This window comes from Molothrus aeneus, chromosome 1 (assembly GCF_037042795.1).
Source record: "Molothrus aeneus isolate 106 chromosome 1, BPBGC_Maene_1.0, whole genome shotgun sequence".
NCBI classification, from domain to species: domain Eukaryota; kingdom Metazoa; phylum Chordata; class Aves; order Passeriformes; family Icteridae; genus Molothrus; species Molothrus aeneus.
In genome coordinates, this window is record NC_089646.1 from 124,200,069 (window position 1) to 124,225,008 (window position 24,940).

A 24,940-nucleotide genomic window follows, 5' to 3' on the forward strand; every position below is an offset into this window, starting at 1 on the left:
CGATGTGCTAGTGAAGCACTATTAAATATTAGTAATAAAAGAGCAAAGAGAAAATCAGCTCAATTCTTGTGCTGCCCTGGTTAAACAGGAAAATCACCAGTTCACCAAAGCACAGCTCTACTCAACGTAAAACACAATCAAGTTACTGTTGGTTCTAAATATGCTTACTCTCCAGTTAAATAGCACCACCATAATCAGAGAAAGCTTTCTCTGCTCTTCTAAGCTCTGCATGTCCCTAACAGCTGTAAGAGAATGTTCATATTGGTTAAATGCAGCTTTTCCAGTTTCAATAAGATAAGGCAACACTCTGTTTGGGGGATCCCATTACTCCAAACTTAATATAGTATCTGCTGCTAGATAAACAACTGCAGGACACTAATACACTACTTCAGACCATCGCATCAGTCATTTACCACATTCTCTTCGGCTGATTTATCCCTGGCTTTTTTGTTTAACAGCAGACAGTTATATTTCAAACACAATTTTGTTTTCTTTGTCTCAGAAGCTTCCATTATGTGGACTAAAAATGATGAGTTTAGAGTCTTTTAAGCATTTTCATGCTAGTCAATCCTTATGATGGGATGCTTAATTTGGAGAGTCTTGCTGAACAAAAGCAAAGCACTGCAAGAGACCAGCAACATACAGTGTAGGAAGCACTGATGCTGTAACAGAGCCACTTCTACCACTGTGACTATGACTGACATGTATGCTTCAGTAGTACTGTTTACTTATATAGGAAGTATATATAAATATATACTTTTAAAATATGCACACATGCTCTGCACTCCATTTTAACTTTCCCACTTCTAGTAATTCTTCATGTAGCTTAGGTTGATAAGTGCATAATTGCTGAGAAGAGTACACAGGCTTGGAACCCCCCCATCTCATAGAGGCAGAAGAATCATCCAGTTCATTCCTGTGGCTTGAGCTGTGGAGAATATCAAACACATGAACATGTATTTCTTTCCCAAAAATGTACACTCTATTTACTTTTATATTTGGGTGAGGTGCAAGGGTTGGTGTCACAGATGCTAAGCTCTTCATAAAGTAAGCAACAATGAAAGAATGAATGATGCTTTTATTCTGCTTTAAATCTCAACTGCTATGAATCACACTCTCCTGTTTGAAGACCAATATGACTGCAAAATGGGCTTTAAACCAGATAAAAACATAAACATCTCAGTTCTTCATTGCCAGACCACTGTTAAAATTTGCTATTTAACACCTTGTCTGGACTGATCAGAGAGACTGGCAATAACCTAAAATTGCAATGGTGCAGCAGGACAGAGAGTCAGAATGTACTGCCAAGGCCAGCAACTCCCTTGTGTCAACCTAGACAGTTCATTTAGCCCATCATTTTCAGAAAGTGGAGATTCAGTTTGATAAACTCATGTACAAGTCTCACCACAAAATGCCTGGGACAACTGCAAGTCTGGATGCTCAGTTGCTTTAAAACCACACTTCACATAATTTGTGTAAACACCCAAAGATAAAAGGTTTTAAATAAATAAACATCAGTTTCAGAATACATGCTTTTGACCATCATTTGAATCTAAATACAAGAAAATAAAAAGTAATGTAACACATAAGAGAAACCAAGGACTTCTCCAAGGTCATTTGGCATAAAGGCAGGAATGGCACAGATTTTAAGTATGTAAGTCCTCATATGAAGTAGAAGGTATTTTGCTTTGTGTTTGGGTCAGAGGTTTTTCCCTATTTTTCAAGTCAAATTTGAGGCAGAATTTTGAACAATGGACTTTAGATGGGAAGTGTAAATGGGGCATAAAAGTCAGAAAGAGAAGCTGGCTGTTGGAAATTAAAAGAAGGAGGAGAGCAGGGCTGGCAGTCAGGAAGTCTCCACTTCTAATCCTAGTACAGCCCCTGCCTTTCTGGGCAGCCACTTCCTCCTGCTGTATTGCTTCTTGGACATCTTTAAAGTGGTTTTGCTTAGCGTTCCCAGTTTAGAGCATGTTAGTGTCTGTACAGCACTGAATCATAAAAATGCTGTATAAAGAGCTATTACTTTTACTGTCAGCACAGTTGCTACCCTATACACACTGAAGCAGACCTTTTCCCCTAAAAGAGTAATTTCTCTGTGCATGTCTGAAGTTCAGTTAAAAAGCAAAAAATCATCTCTCCTAAATTACACACACATTAATTAGCTGTGCTGCAGTACATAACTGTGTGCAGACATGGACAAGGGAAAATAAATGGGAAGCGATTTGCTGCAAATGGAGTTAGTAAAGCAGCCATTCTCAGAGCAATTAATTCCTGGAGGACATGAGTTTCAACTGCATGATGCACTTGAAAATGCCTGGGTAATAGTCCTTCACTTTTAACACTGGGTCATCTGCTCAGCCATTCCCAGGTCTAACTTCAACGCAATTCCCACAGAAGACAATCACATATTTTTGGATGGGGGGAAGGGAGAATAGAAGTGACCCTTGAGACTCATCTAAACCAGAGACTTTTTGAATTTGTGCTCACAAAACTTTACAGGTATGCATATATCTTGATCTGTTCTATACACACTTAGAGAAACATGTGCTTCATCAGCACTGTTTGCAATCTGGAGTTTGTCAAAACCTATTCACACAAATAGTAATCAAGTTTCAAAGCTGCACAGATAGATGGTTGCCAACTTCCCTGTTCCTCCAGAGTGTAAAATAATGCTTCTGCTTTATACCTGCTGTAAACAAACTGTGCTCAAAGCACTGAATCCTCAAAGCAAGCCTCCCTCACTCCAGCAGCACTCTGCTGCTGGGAGCCTACATATATTTTGGGGGGCACAGAACCAAGAGGTGGGGGCAGAAAGCACAGCTGAAGCATACTAGGCATTATAAAAAAGAGACTACTCAGTTTAAATTGCAGAGCTAGCAGTGGTGATAAGACTACTGCTTTGCAAGTGAACAACAAATATGCTTTCTCTAAACTAGTTCTTGTGCCATTCGTTGGTGGATAGAAGTGCTTTTCTTGGCTTCCAACCATACATGAACTACAGCAGATTGGGTCAGGTCCAAGCTGTGCCCATACAAGGCATCGATGTGGAAAAACAAGGGCTGCATTCAGTTTTCAGAACAGGTTACTTGTATCAGCACACTAAAATGCCATCATTCTCACCTGGTCATTTTACTCACTAACCTCACACAGGTTAACCAGCGCTGGAGCTCCTCTAATCCTCTCCAGTACTATTTTACCTACTGTGTTAACTCTGGAGAAAAGAGGCAGAGGGGGGAAAATAATAAAACCACAGAAAATACAGATGCTTAAAAGGCATGACCAACAAAATTCCTCATGAGCAACACAGAAACCACAGGCATCTTTGGTTCCTGCTTGTGCCCAAGAGTTTCTGCCACTGTGTGTCTGTGCTGATTGGTGTCAGTCTCATCCTCATCCCAACCCATTCCAAATCTGAACCCCAGCTTCCCAGAGGGTACTTCAATCCCTTGCCCTTGGCAGAAGGCCAGAGCCTGAACATCTATGACCCAATGAAATGGGATGATCACCCATGGGATGCTCATTTGCAACTTTATTCATGCAGTCTATATTAAATAGTAATTGGATATATGGTGTCACTTCCAATATGTGAAACAATGACAGAGAAAATAAATAAATAAAGAAGGTTATATTGTTTCCATGCCCACTGGGGCATGGGGAAGAGGCAATGCATGCAAAAACAATGAAGGTTTTAGCTGTAATTGGAAAAAATTACAGCAGAAAAAAATACTTAAATCCTGGAACTGACTGCCCTTCCAAATGATGACCTGCCAACAGGTACAGACTTTGAAGAAGAGATTAGACAAACAGTTATCAAAAGGGGTAAATACTACTTATCTTGCATGATCTATATGCCTCATCGAGGATTTTTAAGCTATGGTTATTCTAATCCAATGCTATAAATCATATTATGCCTGTATCTATCACATCTTCTAAAGACATCTCTGAAGCAACAGTATTTAAGCTACCAGTGTAGTAAGTGAGCAATTATTTGGCATAGCTGATGATACAGGAAAATGGCAATATACCAGAAATAAAATATGCAGCCATGCATATCCTAAGCAAAAGAGTTTGGGCATATTTTTCAAACAGAACTTGGTATGAGTTTAAGGCTGTTAAAATCTGTTCAAATATTTTCCATTAAAACAACATCAATTCTCTGTATCAACAAGGCAAGGCTCTGCAGCAATGACAGAATATCCATTTTGCCATCAAGATAAACTCTAGTATAAAGAGTTTACTCTATGCACATACACATGGAGATGTTCCAAGGGAAATCTTTATCAATTATCACCTAGATTTCTGTAAAGTCTTTTATCCATAACCTTTCTCTGCAAATTGGGTACTGCACATGATGGTCACACCTTGCTTTCACTGAAATCAACCAGGGAGGCTGCACAGCAGCAGAGTCCCTTTGCTTCAGCAGAGCAAGAGCGCCCCACTTCATGTACATCGTGGCACTGCTCACTCCCATCTCCTGCCCATATTCCACAGGTAGCTGCCCTCCTGAGTTACAATGAACAACCACACTTCCCAATAGCCCAAAAAGGGCCTAGTTTTGTGTGCTGGGAGGAAGCAAGGTACCCTTAAGCCCATGAAACATAATTTCCATAACAGATACCCACTCACATTTGTGCAGAACTGGCAGACTGGCAGGCTCCTGTCATTGTCTAGAGATAACTCTGTGTGTTTTGTCTCAAGTATAGTGTGAACAAACCCAACTCATTAGACTTAGCAATATATACTGACAAAACTGGTTTAGGAACAGGAAATTAGCCATGTGTTCATAATGGTTGTTCTCCAGGCTTTTGGCTGTCTATCCTTCACTTGGCTTGTGGGGCTTGGTTTGGGATTTTGCGTTTGGCATTTTTTAGTTTGTTGGTTTTTTTATATTTGCTGTGTTTGTTTGTAGTTAGAAAGATAAGCTTCTTCAAAGTCAAGTGTTTTCTTTAGGTTGTACTGTTTACAGAAATAGGAAACAATTTGTCCCTCACTGCTTACATAAAGTAACGTGCATGTTGTTTGTGGCCTCACCACAGGAGTTACTCAGCAAATTTTAATTATCCTGTTGGTGATTTAATGTTGTGTAAAAACATATCCTAGCATGTATACACATCTGCCCTTGTTTATTAAAATCTGTTAGTTTTGGCTAGCTCACAGACATGAAGATACTTCCCATCAACCAAAGCAGATTTTGAACTTTCATCTGTTGTTCACTGCTCTCTCCCAAATAGAAACTGGGTATAATCATATACCAAATGTTAATTATTTCATGAAAACAGTAGCAAAAAAATTACAACTGGGTTCAGGTATGTAGTTAACCAGATTTGCTTTTTCCCAGCTACTTCCTTCTCTCCATGAGCTTGCACAGCTCCCAGAAGCCTTCCTTCACAATGTGGTGGGGCAGGGAAAGGTTGCTTGGATATTTTTCCAGGCACACAAATACAGTTAGTGCAAAATGTGGGAACTATGTAATTCCTTAATAAGCATAATACAGCATATTCCATACATGGTTTATAGAATACATCACAGAAACATAAGATGATTTGAGGTGTATCTTTGGTAGTGGAAGAAAAATTTTTTCCTCACTGGAACTGAAGGGAATGCTTTAGAAGAGTGACCATGAAAAATGTCAAGTATTTCAAAGAAGGTGAGGTTTGGAGAATCAGTGGTGGTCTTAAGGGATTGCTAGAGAAGAAGCATAGCCACAGATGGAACCTGAGCAGAGCAAGTGGGAGGAGGAGAATACACAGCGAAAGGTAGCAGGCTACAGAGCACAGTGAACAGATCTCACAAAGCAGGAGGGCACTCTAGGCCAGATGCTTTCTGAAATCCCATGATATCAAGGGACACATATAGCTCAGACAAGCTTTAATTTTAACAAGTAGGTAAGAAAGGCAGAAACACAGAGAATGGCCAAGTATTTGCCCCCCAATATAGGAATGAACTGAAGGACAGCTTGTTCTCAGTTTTGAAGTCCAACTGAAGATTTTATCTTCCATATTTCCTGTTTCTGATACATTTGTAGCAAGTAAGCAAGCCATCTTTCTAAGCCCACTGAGAGGCAAGTAACAAGGGTCAACAGTACTTTCAAAGGTACTAATGACACTGAAGTACTGTGATGAATTGCAACCCTGTTATAAGGGCTGTATTTTACCAGGCATATAGAATAAAAACTACCTATCTCCTCAGCTGTACCCAGGCAGCCCCTCCATCTTGGGGGGTGAAATGAGGCCAACATCTCCAACTGCTCTGGAGGCTTAGCTGCAACCATGACTGAGGGGCAGCAGCTGCTGAGACCTCCATCCTTGTCCCACAGAAGGAAGCCACAGATGGATGGGTAGCACTGGTAGGTGGGACATCTACTGAGTCGTCATGGTTTCTTTCACAGCAACTGTATTTTTCCCTGGCACTCAAATCCAACTCCTCACTGCAGAAATGCTGTCTCTCATATTCCTCTGCCATAATAATGACAGGCAAACTCAATTAACACTGTGAGCAGTTTGGATGTCTGCACAACAGGTTGCCAAAAAAAAAAACCCAAGGGAGAAAAAACCCAACCAAAGATAACTAAGAACATTTGTTGCATAATGTAATTCAAAGCTTCTGTCTGTAGGACCAATAAAAGACATGTTTATTATGTCTTAAATCAAGATGTAAAAGCTTGGTTTTAAACTGCTTTAATGTTAATGATTTATTATACATGCAATACCTATCTAGTTTGGTAAGACCCATCCTATACATTCAATGCAGATTTTCTCTTCAAGCTTCTTACTGAGATCAGAACATAATAAAATTATGCATTCCCCTGCTAATAATTTATTCAGAGATAAGAAAGAGAGTAATGTATCTTCCTTTATAATACCCTGGATTTCTGTCAACATCATCAAATATATACCACAAAACACAATAAGTGTAACCACAAGCCTTTTTATATGACATATTTTAAAGGACTTTCAACATCGATTAGATCTTTACTACAGATGTTAATATTCTTGTGATCTAAAAGTACTCTAGACAGCTACTTGAAGTAGAAACATTAATTTTGAAAAATTAACTATCAGGAAGACATTTCTCTAGACACTAGAGACAAGCACACAAGTATGTCACCAAACAAATGCCTACCCCAAATTTAAAAAAAACAGAAGTGTGTGTGTGTATACACATCCATAAACATATTATTTAATAGCTACTCTTCACTTACTGTGAGAACTACTCATCTGTAATCTTGGAGCCAAGGGCCCAGTGAACCCCATAAAAGCAACCACCATTATATAAAATAAATTATGCTACACTGAGAAGCAAGAGATAACATAAACATTCCCCATACTAATAGCCTTTCTATTAGAGAGAAAAGAACAAATCATTTAGTCCAAGAGGGCACTGAGAACAGTCCCTGACTTCAGGATGCAGTTGTGGGGAGTTAAGCAAGGAAAGAGCAGCCAAAACATTCTTTCTAAAACATCAGCACAGGCTTATAAGGAAGTGACGTCAAACCTTTCTTTCACAGACACTTTTCATTACAAAGGAATTTCAAAACAAGCCCAGCACACCCTCTTCATCATGTTCTCCCTCCTCATCCAGCCAAGTGAGAAATCTCCTCACACCAAGCCATTAGGTGACAGCACAGTATGTGACACTGTGTGTGTGTGTGTATAGGAAAGCACTAAGTGCCTCTTTTAACACCTTATGTCACTGCCTGCCTTCAAGGGAGGAACCAATTGGACATAAACAATGAAAACAAAAGAGTGATCCAAATTAACATACACAGCAGGGAGCATAGGCTTGGGAACACAGGATGGGATGAAAAATGTCCCTCACATACAAGATCAAGACTACAAAGTATTTAACACAGGTTTTCCTGGGGAAAGCATTACCTAAACACATGCTCTACACTGCATTATACAGCTGATGATAATGACAGTACATCTGCTGCTTGTGGAAATATCACCCTCTGCTCTTCCTCAAACAAAAACAGCCATGACATTAAGTTTTGGGTAACAAACCAAATCAAATTAGGAGCAGCAGTTACAACAACTTACAATATAAGAATAATTTACTAAAAGCATCAATTGGCTGTTGACTCCATTTACCATCTGGAATATTGCCATTACTATAAAAATATACATATGTCAACAGAGCAGCAGCCTCAGTGCAGTATGCTGGTGTTGATGCTGCAGAGGACAACTATTTCCATAGGATAACACAGCTCAGTTGTCCAGCCATTTGTGGGCTTCTGGTAGGCCCCTGGAGAGAAGGAAGGACAACACTCAGATATCTAGAGCTTAGTAGAATGTATAATTAAGGAAACTCTGCTATTGTATTTTGGAAATTTTATTCTTTACTTTTCCCCTCAGTTCCCCAAGGAGGCTATCACATATGCAGCCACTAAGAGAGAATGTTTTATGCCAAAATGAGAACAAATGTTTCTAAACATTGGTTTTATGCAGAGTGTAAAAATACATTTGCTTGGGAATGCTAAATATTTTCAGCAAAATTTCTAATCTAATTTCATTTTACTCATTTGATGGAAGAGCAAAGAAGCAAAGTACTTTGGGATGAACCTTCTCCGCTGGGACAAGTAGTAGCAGAAATTTATATTCTAAGCAGAGTTTCCCTCAGTCCTCTGAAGATGCTACTACCTCTGCTCTGGTCACTGGGTAGCAAGCAGTGGGCTGAGGTCACAGTATCAGATCACCTGTAGGAATTCTTATGGCAGAATTTAAAATACAGACCCATGCAAAATTGCAAAGCTGTTTATGTATAGAGCTTGACTATCATACTTGAAGAACAGAAACTATTTTTTATTGTTGGCTTGAGAAAACTGTGATCAGGTTAAACTTTTGCAAGTTCCCAAAGAGCAGCTGTGTATCCAGGTATGGAGCTAGGCTTTCCACACATAGCACAGGTGTGGTGCAATACCATGTTCCCCAGTGCTGCTTCAGTTACAAGATCAGATGGCATCTTTTTTGAAAGACTAACAGCTGATAAAAATTTGTAGAGGCTTTACGCAGACCTTGTGTATCTAGCATCACTTCTGTTTCACCACGTTCTCAAAATGATCAGGGATTTGAGAGGACAGAGTTATAGACTATATTAAACTATGCAGATTAGTAAAACCACAAGAAGATGGGGTTCTGCTTCAAATAAAAGCAGCCCTTTAGAAAAAACTAATTTACACACATATACTAATCTAGATACTGATATTTTAAAGTGATTAAGTGCTCTCTTCTTTGGCAACACCCTTATTGTCACAAAACCTGAAGTAGTAATAGGCAAAACAGATGCATATCTGATGAATATAAATAATCATATAAATATTTTGTATAGTTATTAATATAAGACATCTTAAAATAGCCTTTCTTCTATACAAACCACTTATACAGCTAACACACCACATAGGAGTTTCATTGTAGTGTAGTGGTCTTAGGGGTAGAAACAAAATATTTATAACTCCTCATACACACAATGCAAGCATATTACTATAAATGGAGAAAAGCACACTTTCTATCTCCTTTTTTCAAAATATGGAAAATGAACATTTTCATGCATATGATGCTAATTGAGTTAAGACAAAAACTTCTAAATATATTTTACAAATAACTGTCAGTGATATGACTTCTCTCAGAAAGAGGCATTGTGTTTTTTATGACCTCAGTGATACAACATCAAATACCACTGAAGAAACTAGAATATTTTAATTTTACAGCATGTAAATAAAATTATAGCTGTGAACATAGCTATGATGTGTGTAATCTGTGTAACCATATATAAAGTAGCCCATTCTTGCACAGTTTTCACAGATACACAAGTTACAAACCATGTACTCACTGACTTTTTTCTTTTTCTCAGCACAGATGGCATTTCAAGAGGAATTTTTTTGTGCCACAGCTAACACAAACCACAAAGAAATTACTCTTATTGAATATTGCCTGCTGTTGAGGAGTGTTTTGAAATTACACTCCATTTTTTAAGGGAACTGAAGAGCTGAGAACAAGCCGTGCATTCACATCAATGGCTAACACAGAGAGCAGCAGGGCTCACTGAATGCAGCTCTTCACCAACCAGCGCCTGACGGCCACTGCAGATTAGGGACACATTTTTCCTCTGTGCCACTTTTGAGGAATTCATTGAAATTTGCTTCTTAATGAGATCACTGTCTGTTGGCAACTTCCATCACACAGATAAAATTATGCAGCCTTTTGTACTGGCTACCAGTGGAAGAAGATTTTTAGGAGAAGTAGGTGTACTTCAACAGATGAAGACAGATCTTCAAAGCAGTGCTTTGAATATTGTATTTCCTAGAGAAATGGGAAACTTATTTATATAAGTATATATATATATACACATGCTCAAGCAAAGCCTCCATCTGAAGATAATAATTGCCTAAAATAACACGGACTCCAGTGTCAGGCTGTAGAACAACTTAGCTTTACCACACTTAATTGAACCATCAGATTTTCATACATTGTATTTTTCACTGGCTAGCAAGTCCACAGTTAAAAAAAATGGAAACTAACACTGGCCAAAAATCCAGATGGCCAAAGTCACCAGCTGGTGTTAAAGTTCCCTCTTCTAACATTAATACTATGGAAACCTGGGAGCAGTGAACTCAGAAATGATGACCAGGTGCTACAAAAGGTACCACCAAAGAGAGAGTCACCTTTTCATGAAAAGTAAGCTTCAGTTGTATCCTTGTTAGGTCTATTCCTGTTAAATCACATCCTGATCTCACAGAATCAATTGTGGTAAACCAGGCCCACAATCACACATAGTTGCCATTATGCCCCATTGTGTGAGAATTATCATCAAATATGAAACAGTACAAGTAAAGAACAGCAAGAGCATGTTCCTCTATTCAGGAGATTAATATTCCTTCTGCTTTAAACATTACTGGGAAAAAAATACCTCAAGAGAAATATTAACTAACCCAAAATTTGTGCTTTAAAAAGAAAATTACACTGCCAAAATCCTCTTGGGTAGGCTATCCAGCATATCCAAGACAAGTGATGAAAATAAATTGTACTGGTCAGATAACTGGTTCCTCTAGAAGCTGCAACTGATTGAACATGATGGTCATGGGGACATCAGTAACACAGACAAGTATGAAATATCTTGCAAGTGTCAAATCTGCACACAGCACAGCACAAAGGAGAGAAATGGAGGAACTGACAAAAGATCCACTGAAAAATAAAGATACATTATGCACAATTTCAGAGCAAATTTTTCTACAGCTGGGAATGCTACACCTCTTTCAATAAACAATCCTATCCAGCATATTGCTGTGATGCTCTGGCAGCAGGGACTTCTGAATGGTCATGCCTGAGTCCATACCACCAGCTAGGAAATAGAAGCTTATTTATAGCAAGATTAACCCTCCCAGTGGTCAGCCATGCCTAAAATGGGACAGCCCTGCTCTACTCCCCAGCGTGTTTGGGACTTGATGCATCTCACCACTTGAAAGGTGAGTTTCCAGCAGTTTGCAAGCTGTCAGGAATGCTGTCATTGGTCTCAACACCATGAGCAGCTGGTTCAGCTATCATGGCAACAAACACAATGCACACCTAGGCAACTAACCTGATGATGCCCTTCCAACATCCTAGAAGGCACCACACCATTTTGTAGCAGACCATGATAAGCAGTCTGCTATCATCAATATTAAATGCAATCAAGGTTTACTGATTGATTGGGCAAAATTCAATCAAGCTGCACACATATTTAACTAAACAAATGTAGTAAACAAAGCAACAATTTACTACTTCAATAATTCACTGTGTATATGTTTGGAGAAGCTACTTTTAAATGCATGGTATTGCCAACTATCAGATTTTTTACAGAAGCTCTGAAATTCAGGAATGATACTGGGAATAGTTTTTGTTTGTTATATAAAAACAACTGTTATCAAAGTTTCTAAGTAGCATGACTATAGAAAATGAAACTTAAGAAACCAGAGCACTCAACCTAGAGTATTGTGAAAAAATAGGAGAAAATATCACACCTCCATGAAAAGCTATTGGGCTAGCAGGGAAATTTAGAGGACTCAGAAGCTCACAAAGCAACAGTCATTAACTGAAGCACAGCCTGATTTCCTTGCCTTTTGTTTTCACTCAATTAAGCTGAAAATCCTCAGCAGCCAACAAATAGTTGATGCCCTCTGAAGCTGCCCCATCAATCCCCTCAGCAAAAATTGTGAGAGATACAGGAAAGAAGCTCCCCCAAGAAAACTGAGGTCTAGTCTAAAACAGATGGAGAAAAAAGACCAGAAGACAATCTCTGAATAAACACCACCTCTAGATAAACAGAAAAGCACAACTTGATCTTCCCTCTACAAGCAGATTGGGAAGTGCTTCCAGTGAGGTTATCATAGTTAAGCAGATACTGCTTTTGATCTTGAAGTCAGGCTCCTGGAGAGTTCTGGCTACGAAAAGATGCAAATGTTTCCATTGGAATGCATGGTGCATAATCAATCATGCCCAGCAGGCCTTACAGATCAACAACACACTCTAATCAGAAGGCTGCCCAGAGCTATGTTCCTGGAGAGACCAGGCAAGAAAATCATTTAGGAATGAAAATACATCACCATCTGTACTATTTCTTTATAATGATGGTCAGGAAACATGGCTGAAATTAATTTTCTCCCATCTTTCTGTAGCTATTCTACAAAGACCTAAAGAGACAATGTTGGAGAAAATTCCTAGAAGTATTTAATTTACTTTATTTCAATTATTTAATATATTTTCCATTAAATTATAAACTAATTAGCAGATAAAATATAGGTACAGGAATAAAAATTAATTTCACAGTAATAGAGCAGCTTTTTTAATATAAAAGCATCAGAAGATAGCAAAATCCAATATATTATTGCCATGGCAAATGTCACTGCTTAACAGCAGTGAAACTGAAGAGCACAGCAGCTAGGGTTTATTGCACAATAACTATTTTAACACTACAAGGAAGTGATTAGGCAACTGATGTTTAGCTGTGGCTTGTCCTTTAGCAGTACAAACTATGTAGAAAAAGTTAGGCAGTTAGAAAATTTATCTTCTGTTCTTTTCTTCAGAGACAACCAAGTACAGGAGGGCTGGGGAAAACGAGGATGATGTATCAAGAGGATAATACAAATTTCACAATATTTTGACATATTCTAGCAGAAGATTAATAAAAGAAAATCTGTTGATTTATTCTAACACACCCACCCATCAGAGGGGTAGCAGTGATGCATGCCTAGTGCCTTCTGGAACACCTGAAAGGACCTCCACTGACACTGCTGCATTTAAGTTCTGAAGGGTTTCCAGGTACCATTGGTCAAAACACTCCAATCTTAAAAGGCCTTTAACACCACCACCATTTTCTGACATTTATTCTCACATCTTACTCAAAAAAAGGAAACTTCATTCTCTGCTCTCCACCACCCACCCTTCTATCCTCCTTCTTCCAAGAGGTAGAAGCCATTCCCTGTTTACCTTGCCTGCACTGAGTCCCTCCTCCCATCCTCACACCCACGGTATCAGCAGCCAGGCTCTTTCACGTCCTTCTTAGACATGTTTGGAACTATGTGTCCATGTTGATAAGTAACTGAAGAAAATACAAATGAGCAAGAAGGTCCTGTTAACTTCCACACCTCTGCCTACTGGGAACATCCTCTCTGATTACATTTGACCTCTACAGACATAGCTGTCTAAAATACTGGCAAACCTGGGCCTGCTTCTGCCCACCAGACAAGGTGATTAGTCCCATAGTGACACCACTCTCTTTCCACAAAATAGCCTTTCACTACTCAGATCCATGAATCTGGCTGTGTTTGACAGCTGCTGTTTGAACTGGAGATCAACCAAAAGTGTATTTTCTCTCTTCTACAGGTAACATCTCAGTTGTCAGAGATAACTGCAGTTCAAAGCCAGACCACTTTTTCCAAGACTGAAGTTCTTTATGCATAAAAACCTGATGATAAACCCAATATTTAAAGGAAAAATAAAGAATTCAAGTTTCCTCATTATATCAAATAATCCATTTGCTCAAACTGAACAGTTTCATTTATGCTTATCTGCATTTCAGAAGAAGGAACACAGTTTAGCTCAGATAAATTTTGTTCAAAATGACCAACTGAAGAAATCTGAAAAGGGAAAGAATTAATGCTGTTAACTGCCATTTAATTTATTGCATTCCAAAAATAAAAATTATTATGAAAAAGTCATGCTCTCCTCCTGCCTTAATCCAAAAGACACTTCAAGTACAGGACATAACATAGAGAGAAACATCTGTAGTATCTTCACAAGATGAAATAAAAATGTAAACAATGAACTTAAAAATTCTGCATCCAATGAAATATTTATTTTACTATAATTTCCATGCACCTGACTACCAGGCACACAAAACACTAGGACTCAGTTAAGATATTTTAACATTTCTAAAATGTCAGAGTCCATAAGCAATAATGAAAGCCCTGAAGCTCAGTGCCTCCAAGAAACATTATGTTTGCTGAACTGTTAGTTATTTTAGATACAGTCCCTCACAAAGATTTCCATTCTTATTCATTGAGATCCTTAAAACAGCTAAGAAGGGATGGCTTTTGTTTCATTTTGTGGAAAAAGTGAAGTAAATTTATCCATCTCTTAACAGCTCTTTTGCAAACACTTCTTCAGAGCTCTTTTGGACATACTCATACGCCCCTGCTAATAACGAATCCAAAACTATTATAAACTTCTGCCTCTAAATCACTCAAATATTGTAATGGATTTAGTTGGATACTGCAAAATGTAATGTCACCTCTCACTTTGACATCTTTGAAGTGAAATGGGTTCTGCTCAGTTCCACTAGAGTTTTAAAACAAAATAAATAACAAGTTTCACTTTGACTTATTACTACATACGCCCTCTTTACAAACTAAATATTGGGGATTTTTTTTGTAAAGAGGGTATATGTAGCAATAAGAAATTAAGACCATATTAAACCCCTTATTTGTCCCACATAATTGCAAACATTATCTGATTAATTCAAGATGACCTTTCACAACTGGGTATAACAAATCTGCAAAGGCAGATGGATTTTCTCATCAGAAGAGAGGACAGTTGACCCAATGAGTCCTGCCAGGAGGCAAAGGAACAAGGAATTCACCCTGAGGAACATGCAACTCTCTCAGCACAGTCCTAGACAGAAGACTGGAAGGGGCCTAGAAAGAGGCAAGAAATGCATGGAGTCTTCTTGGAGAATGTGACTTAGAGATGAAACTGTGTTGCCAAGGAGGAGAGACTGGGGGCTCCCCTTCATTACAACAGCAAATACTTAGGAAGATCTCCAAACAAGGGCTTAAGTGTTCTTCCTGTCAGTTGTGGACAAATGGCCCAATAATCCACCTCAGCTTCAAAGCAAAACTTGAGCTTGACTGGAAATACGTAGTAAGAATGACTAAAATGTTTATTATGCTATTGAACATAAATTCCAGGTTTCTTTCCTACTTCATTCTTTAATTCTGCTAATGCTGGAGCTCAACCTGCATGTCTGAAAACACACAACAACGTAACACAGTTTTTTTTATGCCCCTAATAAAATACATGCAGATGGAAAGAACAACTTTAGAAGACACCTTTGTAAAGTGAACTTATTTCCTATCATTCTAAGTATCCTGTGCTCAAAACTGGTGTCACAATTAGCCTTAAGAAGGCATTAAAAATGTTTATTCATCCTCTTTACCAGCTCATTGGGGGAAAAATCCATCCCTCCAAGGAAGGATGATCTTGTAGCTACAGAAAATGAGGGCTTGACTACTACTTTAAGTAGATTATCTCCATGAAGTCACACAAAAATGCACTTAAACCCTGTACCTTAGCAGCCTGAGTTGTTAAATGGAAATGCTAACATATGGTTTGAGCAGAAGGTTAGCCTAGGTGACTTCCTGAGGTCCCTCCTGACCTACATGTTCTTGTGATCCTATTTGCTTTGAGACACACAGGATGAATGAGAAGGACACTCAGACATTACAAGGTTGATTACTAGTGAAAATCTCAAATAAGTACCCTAACATTTTCAAGGTTGCAATACATAGCTTTTTACTACATATATATGGGGGGAATCCTGTAAAAATGCTCATGAACTCAGTGCAAGTGACATCTATGACAGCCAGAGAAATACCTCAAGTGATCCTGTTCTGGATTATGTGGTAGAACCTGACAGTTATTTTGGTTTTCAGAAAGCCAACAAACTGAAAAACTAAACATCTGTTTTGATTACAAATTTTTTAAGTAGCATCACAAGCTTGAAAGGCCTTTTACTGAATTACATGCAAGTAAATTTACCAGGTAGATTAAGCAGAAATCTTTACAGACAGACTGATGCTAACATGAACAAGAAAAAGTACTTGTCATCTTGCAACACAGAATACCCAATGAGTATAAAGTGTCTGCAAGTACGACAGTAAAAAATTTGAAAAAAAAATTGCTAGCAGGTAAGATGATTTTGTATCTAATTTAGAAGATTACTTCTCAGGGTGAAGCTGAGTCAACAATCTCTTCTTAAGACTTATCCTTTTCTCCAGGTACCTCAGCTGCAGCACATTCTAAAAGTAAAAACAATGCAAAAGCAGTAACAAGTCCTACTCTACAGATGCTCTCATTTTCAGCTACTGGTGTTTTTAATTTCCTGGCAGATCTCTCAAATAGGAAGGTTGTGATGGACTTTGGACTGCCTGGGCACAAACACTAGCCTTAGCAGCTCATAGTGCTGCTTACCAAACTTGTATCTAATGTCCCATTAAAAATGGCAGGGAAGAAAAAGGAATAAAGCTTAAAACAAAACACAACAAAAAATCAAACTCACCTTGCTGGAGGCACATCAATATTTGAAGAAACAACCTTGCGCTTCTGTTCCAGAAGACAAACAGAACGAGTGTTTTCCTTTTCATGCTCATGAGCTCTGTTAAGTTTTTTGGTCTCTGCTGTTTTTAAATCTTCCTCCTTTGTGGTGAACAGGAGAAACTGTTGGTCTGGCAGTTTTCGACTGATGTCACTTTTTACATCCTCCTGTTGAAATGCATGGAAGGTCATTTCACGCTTGATGTTGGCTGCCTGAAAAATTGAAAGCAATTATTAAATTTTCCTTTAATTCACCTAAAATGGGAAACAACCCACTACCCACAGGCATTTGCTTCTAATTAATTATTTGAATTAGTGAATACCATTTCTTTGTCCTTCATAAAATCTGAAACTGCCATTAATTTCTCCAAAATGACTAGCCAGGAAAATAAGCAATTTTTGTCCATTTGATAAAGCTATCAACCTCTTTATGTTAAATCAAAAAGGTATTTGAATAAGAATGTCAGAAACCAGATTATAAACAACATATCTTTAATGCACACACATCTGTGCAGCATAGCTATGCAAAAGAAATCCTAGCTGTCTTCCTCCTAAAATGGAAGGGAAAAGAAGTCAGAATTTTTCCAGATTAAACATAACCAACAAATTAAAGCACTTCCTACAGCCACATACTGAATTTTTTAAAAGCTGTATTTGTAAATAAAGGTTTTTCCAGGAGCAGAAAATAATTTGCTATGATCCAACTCACTGCCAGAAGGCAAAGGGGAGCAAGTGATGGCAGCAGGATCTCTGTGAGGAGCCATCACAGAGCAGGGACACACACCCAGGAGCAATGCCAGGTTCTCTCTTTGCCAGCACTTCCCAGATCTTCTGGTCTGCCACTTCCCACAGCCAAAGACTTCCCAAGCAAACAGGTGCCTTAGCAAATATACTCCCACTCTGGAATACAATGTGCTGGTGTTTATAAAGCAAACTATTGCAGAGCTGCAGGGAAGACCCTGAAAACTCATCAGAACCAAGCCACTCCATCTTCCCAGCAAGTAAAACAAAGCTCAGGACCTAGATTTTCCTGTGAAATCCATTCCCTGGACAGCTACACTTCCACAGTTTCACAGGGGCACACCTATCTGTGAGGTGACCCCTCCAACCAACCCAAACAACCAAGCAAAATATGGCCCAACAAAGTGGCAGCTTCTCCTGCCTCGAGCAGAGGTACTTCTACACCACATGCACTTGCTCAGAGAAATCCAGTTGCCTTCTAGAGCGGGCAAATTGGATTTTAAAAGATTTGTAAATTATTGCTGATCTTCACATTGGAGATATCCAAGCTGTATTGTCCTCAGATAGTAACAGCACCAATAAACTGAAATTCCTATGTCAACTCTTCCAACTTATTCCTCCTTTTCATCATCCAAAAAATTAATCAAAGTATTTGTGTATATATTTATGCAGTAAAATATATTCCTCTCTCCACAGATCTCTGTAGATTTCAAACCTTGGCAGTTACAAGAATGGTGCAAGCAATTGTAAGTTCACAGGAAAGATACTTGCCACAGTAATTTTGCTGTATTCTGTAAAGTGTATCACATCATTAAGGCATAACTATTTAGGACTGATGATTTAATTGTTTCTAGTGCTTCCACTGAGGGGCTTCAAGAACAAAACAAGAGTTATTATTCTATGAACGTAAACAGTAGAAAGAATTAGACACTTTACACTTCACACACAAACAGATGACACATTACCAAGAAAATCTGCCTGGAAGACAAAACAGTCAGCATGTGATCACGCCGAATTAGGAGAAGACATATAAACAACACAAATTGAATTCTGATTTAATGATGTTTAAAAAAAACCTTAGATTTACAATTAGCCTTTTTCTGAGTGCCTGAGAATCACTGAAATGCTGAGTTGCATTCAATTTTCAATAAAATTGACTTTTAAGTAAAGCACTGAAGTAACAAAAAAGCCTGAAAACACCCTAGGTCCAATATCCAGCCCCTAGAAATTATGTAACACCAAACAAGGGTTTACATAAGATTTGATTTCCATCCCCTCCATCGCTGCATGGTCTTCCCTTGCCCGACCACACCTCCCTTCCTCCCTGGCCAGGATTCCCACCCCGCCTGCTGCAGAGGAGGGTTCTGGGCAGGGCAGGAGCAGCTCCCCTGCTGTGCATGGCAGAGGTGTCACAGGTACTGGGCAGCACCAGCGGCTGCCTCCTTACCCTCCACAACCCTTAGTGTGGGCTGAGAGCATGGAGAGGGACAGCCTCCCTCATTTCCTACTCTCCAATGCCTGACTGAACTCAGTTTTCATCAGGATGGTTTTAATTAATCTTTTAATGGACTAAGTGCATGACTGTACCAAAGAAAAAAGGTATTGTTGTCTTCTATTTATGAAATTTTAGGATTTTATTCAGTTTCAGCAAATATAATGTACCATATATTGCTGAGTTTTCTTTACAGACCTAAGTAGTGACAACAGAAGGTTGCAGGCTCAGACTACAGCTGTAATATAAAGCCAAAACCAAAAATAGCAGAATACTGTGATACCAGATAATCTATTCTTATATATCAAATTTATCCACATCCAGTTCAAACACATTTCATACGTCAATATGCCACAATTAACAGTCAGTCCCATGCATGCATATGGAAGTGAGGAAAGACAAAAATCACAGAGCAAATGCTCAGGTTGCAGAAGCAGCTCAGGTTCTTCAGCCAATGGCCAGAAAAAGCAGAAGACCAAATCCAACGCTTAGACTGATTCTCTCCCTCACGTTCAGTTTTCAACAGATGCTTGGAAATACTAAATTCTTTCTAAACTTTTCCTTGAGAGCAACTGCATGTAAAGAATCTTTTCTGCTGTAGAAGTAGGTGATCATGAAAGAAAGCCAAGAGTTTTCCTGAGTGGGCTTTCTCCAGTAGCTTTCTCCTACTCCACATGCAGTTTTTCTATTTTATTTCATCCATGTCTCTGGAAGCCATTTCCCCTTGAGACACCTGCCCTGTCTGGAAGTGTATGGTGTCTTTTGCTGGAAATCCAACCACCTACACAAGCAGCCATTGATGTGAGGAGTGCTGAGGACCACAGTCACCTGAATGATCAGGCTCCTCACTTCCTGGCAAACACTGATTAATGACCAGGATGCCTCTGACTTCAAACTCTGCTTCACCAGCACTCATAGTTCAGAGATAACACAGATAATTTCCAATATATCTTTCCAGATAGTTAACTGTTCTGTCATATTTTATCAATAACTTGATTTTTTTTTTCATAGATCCTTAATATTCTTTTACCCACTTGAGTCTTGGGATGACCCCTCAAGTCCAGAATGTTTCAGCAAAAATTCTGTGGAAGATCTAGTCAAACCCATCTAGGCCTGTCTCACAGACAGCGAGAACGTAAGACTTTGACACTATTTTATTTCAGCTAACTTCCAATACTTCACATTTCTCCATCCTCTGCTGTTCTCAAATTCCATGATTACATTATTCCCAAATGGTTCAGCTTTTCTTGTCCTCCAAATTTGCCATCTTATTGCCTCCAGTATCAACTACTGGTAAAATTTCTGTCCTTTTCATGCACTTGATGAATTATCATTCATACAAGCCACTTGATAATAGGCTGTTTTTCTATGCAATTCACTGTCTATTTTCACCCTTAAGCCATTAGCAACCTTCAGCTTACTTTCAACAGAGTTCTTTACAACCTGGCCTCAGGCAACCACATCACTTGGAAGTTCAGTCACAGAAACAGGAGCTATAAACCCCCTGTAAATTAACAAAACTAGTTTTGTTTCTCTCTGCAGTTACCTCCACCTGCCTTTGTCAATTCCCCCCCCACCATCACTACTGGGCAAGGGAGACTTTTGTTACCGTGCTCCTTGGAAAACAACCATATTACCCAAGCCTTCCCCACTGGAGTTCAAGCATGGGGCAGGGGCAGAGCTGAGGTATGATGTGGCATTACTCCTTCAGAAATCATCCTGCAAAAACTGAAAACCATTTCGTGCTTTGGTTTCTAAGTAAAAACTTTATTAAGAAAGCCTTTCAATTTCTGTTTCGAAGTTGTCAAGACAATCATATATATTTAGATTGAGGGTTTTACTTTTAAGTTAAGAGTTTTACTTTAAAGCTTGATTCATTATTAAACGACAAAGTTTAATAATCCATGTGACAGCTAAATTATTAGCACAGTTACTATTTTCAGCAGTATATTAATAGTTTTTCATTGAAAAACCTATCTTAACCTGACTATAGAACGTTTTATGTGGTGGTATTTTGTCATAACCAAATTGCTGGTCCTGAACTCCACATCAAGGCCATGTGTTGCAATGTAAGTCCTGTCCAAAATGAGCATGCTTAACACGGACACAAACTGAGGGATTTAAAGAAATGTTTCACTATTCCTTACAAATGATGAGCAGGCTGCAATTTTTCAGTAGTTTAGGCCTTAACTTATGTGCAATTTTTGCCCTACCCAAGAGCACATCCTTATAAGACGCTGACATTGCAGTCGAACCTCAGTCTCCTCCAATTTCAGTTAAATTTCAGCTTGCATTTTACCTTGAACAGCAAAAAATTATTGATCAAAAAGACAACTCAGGCACTGAATTGCCTATTTAAAGGATCAGCAAACACTAGAATAAGTAGACCTATCACATTTATATGGAAACACAGAAACTCAGATTTGACAGATTATTATGTCACTCCTTGAGTATAACCTGACTGGACTTTATCATCTTCCCTTGCTTATGGTACACTGCTGCTCCAAAACTTGGGTTATTTATTTACAAATAGCTCACTAGCATTTAACAGACATTAAGATGTCTGTGTTTCCTATACAATGGAAGGTATTGAATTCCCAAGAATATTAGCATTGTGACCCAACTGTATGGAAATATATCTTCAAATGTGAAAACTGACTCCTACCCATATTCTTTCAAATTTCCTAATTTTTTGGTGCAGAACCTGTGGATTCAGGTGGGCAGAGCAGGAATAGAAACATAATTTTTAACAGGTTTTGTAACAGACTACACAGACAGATGGAAATACAACAAACCATTGAAAGAATTGCCACACCACATACCATGCCTAATTTGCAGACAGTTTTATAAACATCTCAAGGGCTGATTTGCACATGGCAGCTGCCCAGCCCAAGAGAGCACTGCCTCCCACCCCTGTGACTCGATGAAGCACCTTCCATGAAGCTACGCTGATTTACACCAGATGAAGAAGATCCTATCACTGCATCTGCCTGCCAAGAACAGGCCTGCAACCACAACCTGGCAGAGAGAGGCTTGCAGCTCCCTGCCAGGCAGCACAACAGTGAGAGCCCAGCAGGTCCCCTTAACCTTCTGGGGGGACACTGGCTAACTTCTGTTTCTCCTCATAATGTCTGCTGGGATCTGGAAGGACTAAGACATATGAGAAAGCTGAGCATGTCCCTTCCACACACACTTTGAATCCTAGAGGACTGTGTAAAGTAAATAATGTTCCAACTGTGGCCTATTTTGTGCCATGATGTTTTTTTGATACAGATAACAAAGCTAATTTTACAATAAAAGCAAAGAAGTACCTCTAAAATACAATAAAACTATTTTACAAGGCAAGTATCTGTAGAAAAGCTGACTGCATCCAAAGTTCCCTATAAACAAATACACTAGCAGAAATACATTTTGGGAATCTAGCTCAGAGTAATCCCACCATTTCTTAATAATCCTGAGCCGTTGTCATCTGTCCATTTTTGTACAAACTTCTTTTTCTCCCTCAACCCATAAAGCTGTATTTCCTTTGCCTCACCTACCACCACTCTAACTGGATTCAAGGCCAGTATCACTTCATTCCAAAAAGAACAAGATCCCTCACAAGCCACACTAGGCTGTTTTCCAGAGCGGGGGAGGCAGGGTGGGAGGGGTGGTGGTATGTGTGTGGGGGTGTAACATGCTAATTAATAAAAACATATCAAAAAACCCCACCCCACCAGCAATCACCCAACTCACTGATCCAATTCTGGCTATTTGCATTGTCAATAGATAAATAATTTTAACAGTGAGTCCTAGGCCTATGCACAATACTAACACTACATAGCTGACAAAGAAGACACAGTTTTGAATGTGGATTTTTGATTTCCATCGGATTTATGATGTAATCAGCTGATCTAATTCCATCAAAAAACTCTTTAGATTAAACACCAATTAAAAAAACACCAGATTAGACAGATTAGCTATGAGATGGCTTAGCACCAGCCAACCTGCTGTATAACTCTGCTGCTTTTCATCAACAGTTTTTTGATTCTGGCTTTGTGACCACCTCTTTCCATTTTCTGAAATAGATGTAATCATCCTAAGTGTTTGGGACTGCCAATAAAACTCCCAGCTGATAAGAAAACAAAAGTTCCAGGGTTTTTTTTTTAATTAAACAAGGCTTTAGCAACATTTTTGATCCATTACAGAACAAATAGGCAGCTCAATGGGGAAGTGAAAGAAGGAATCAATATATTTCAGCCTAGCATGTTAATGGGAAACGAGAATGAGATGTGTATATGTAACATGACATACATTTAAAATGTTCAGCCAAAACAAGAGCTCAATAACTGCCAGGCCCTTTTCAGGCCAGCCTGAACAGCCAGGCAATGCTCTAGGGACAGGGATAAGCCACTTTTCTCAACAAGAAAGAAATCAGGAATAAAGTTCACAACAAAACAAAACAAGCAAAAATGAGAAACACCAAACTCGCTACCAAAATTAAATGCAAGTAAAAAATATTTAAATTAAATCCCTAGAAAGACAAAGATTTTGGTTCACTCATATTGCTTCATACACTATTTCCAGTTCAGGGTCCTGTAACAGAGGGGGGTTTTTACATTAAAAAGCTCTAATTTTTGACATTCAAAAACAGTGTCCTCAGTGGAAGGAAAGAATGCATCAAATTTCCATTTTGCCAGAAATCTCTATTCATACTGGAACACAAAGAGATAAGACAGATTCCGTAATGATGCTTGGAAATAATCTGCCCTGAATTTCAATGTATTATTACATTTTCGAGTACACTTTGCATTTAATTACTCGCTTCACCAGCAGTTGCTCATTACACATAAATCATGTAGATCTAATCACTCTAAGCATTTATAAATTGTTGGTCTCTAACAATATAGAACACAATGCATTTTAAGGTCACTGTAAGTGTTCTTTACAATATATAGTACACATTAATATACAGTAATGTACTATTCATCTTCAATCAGGCTAGGACAAAATCCCTATCTTCATTTGACCAAACACAGAAAACCATCCATAGAATATATTTTCTATGTATTAAAACATAATTCTAAGCATGTTAAGTTGCCTGGATTCACAATACAGTGTTATGCAGCAAGAACTGGAGTCAGCAAGAAGTTTCTACTCTCCCCTATCCTCACGTGTATGTCAGCACTTAACCTGGCTAAACATAACTCATCTGCAAAACCCACATATCCCAGCACCAGTTTAAGGTGTTTCTGAGTTATAGAGAATCTATCCAGATGAATGACAGAAACTTTCACTCCCACATTTGAAATCCAGTACCCAGCCAGGTACCTGTTGTACCCCAAATAAAACCACCACCAACTTCAGACATCTGAAATACTGCACTAACTGGCACAGGAAGTGTAAATGTTATTAAAACTGGACAGAAAGGTCTCACTAAGATTACAAGGGAAGACAGCAAGGAACACTGGGAATTCACGGTCCTTCCCATACACCATTTTCAGGTCTGAACAAAAACAATTCAGAGATATTTGTGCCTTTTTCTCTCCACCACATCAACAAATGACTGAAGATGTGGAAGTGTGGAAGCTTTCTTTTCCATCCCATATGCAGGCATAGTAAGTTCCTCACAGAAACGTACAGGACATAACTTCCAATATTATCAGACACCAATCAGTAACTGTTACCAAATTTTACTTCTAATTACTGAAAGTATGCATCTTCAAAATTTGCTTGCAATGTTTAAGTCTCAAAGAAATGACTGTGTTCTGTGTCCTGGCTATGCTGTGCACACAGGAGTGTGACCTGCAGTGACCACCCTGCAAACCCAGCTACCTGGGCTCCAACTGGACATTGGTCCCCAGGCTTGGCATCAGTGGCAGGA

The 24,940-nt window shown here is 38.8% G+C and overlaps 1 protein-coding gene across 1 annotated transcript in view; it reads right to left on the reverse strand.

Annotated features, from left to right (window-relative positions):
* Positions 1-24,940, reverse strand: part of ZNF704 (zinc finger protein 704) — an 83,325-nt gene that overhangs the window by 47,299 nt on the left and 11,086 nt on the right. The window contains exon 2 of the mRNA XM_066564188.1: positions 16,810-17,057. Coding sequence (XP_066420285.1) covers positions 16,810-17,036 — 227 coding nt within the window. The 5' untranslated portion in view covers positions 17,037-17,057. The remainder of the gene's footprint in view (positions 1-16,809; positions 17,058-24,940) is intronic.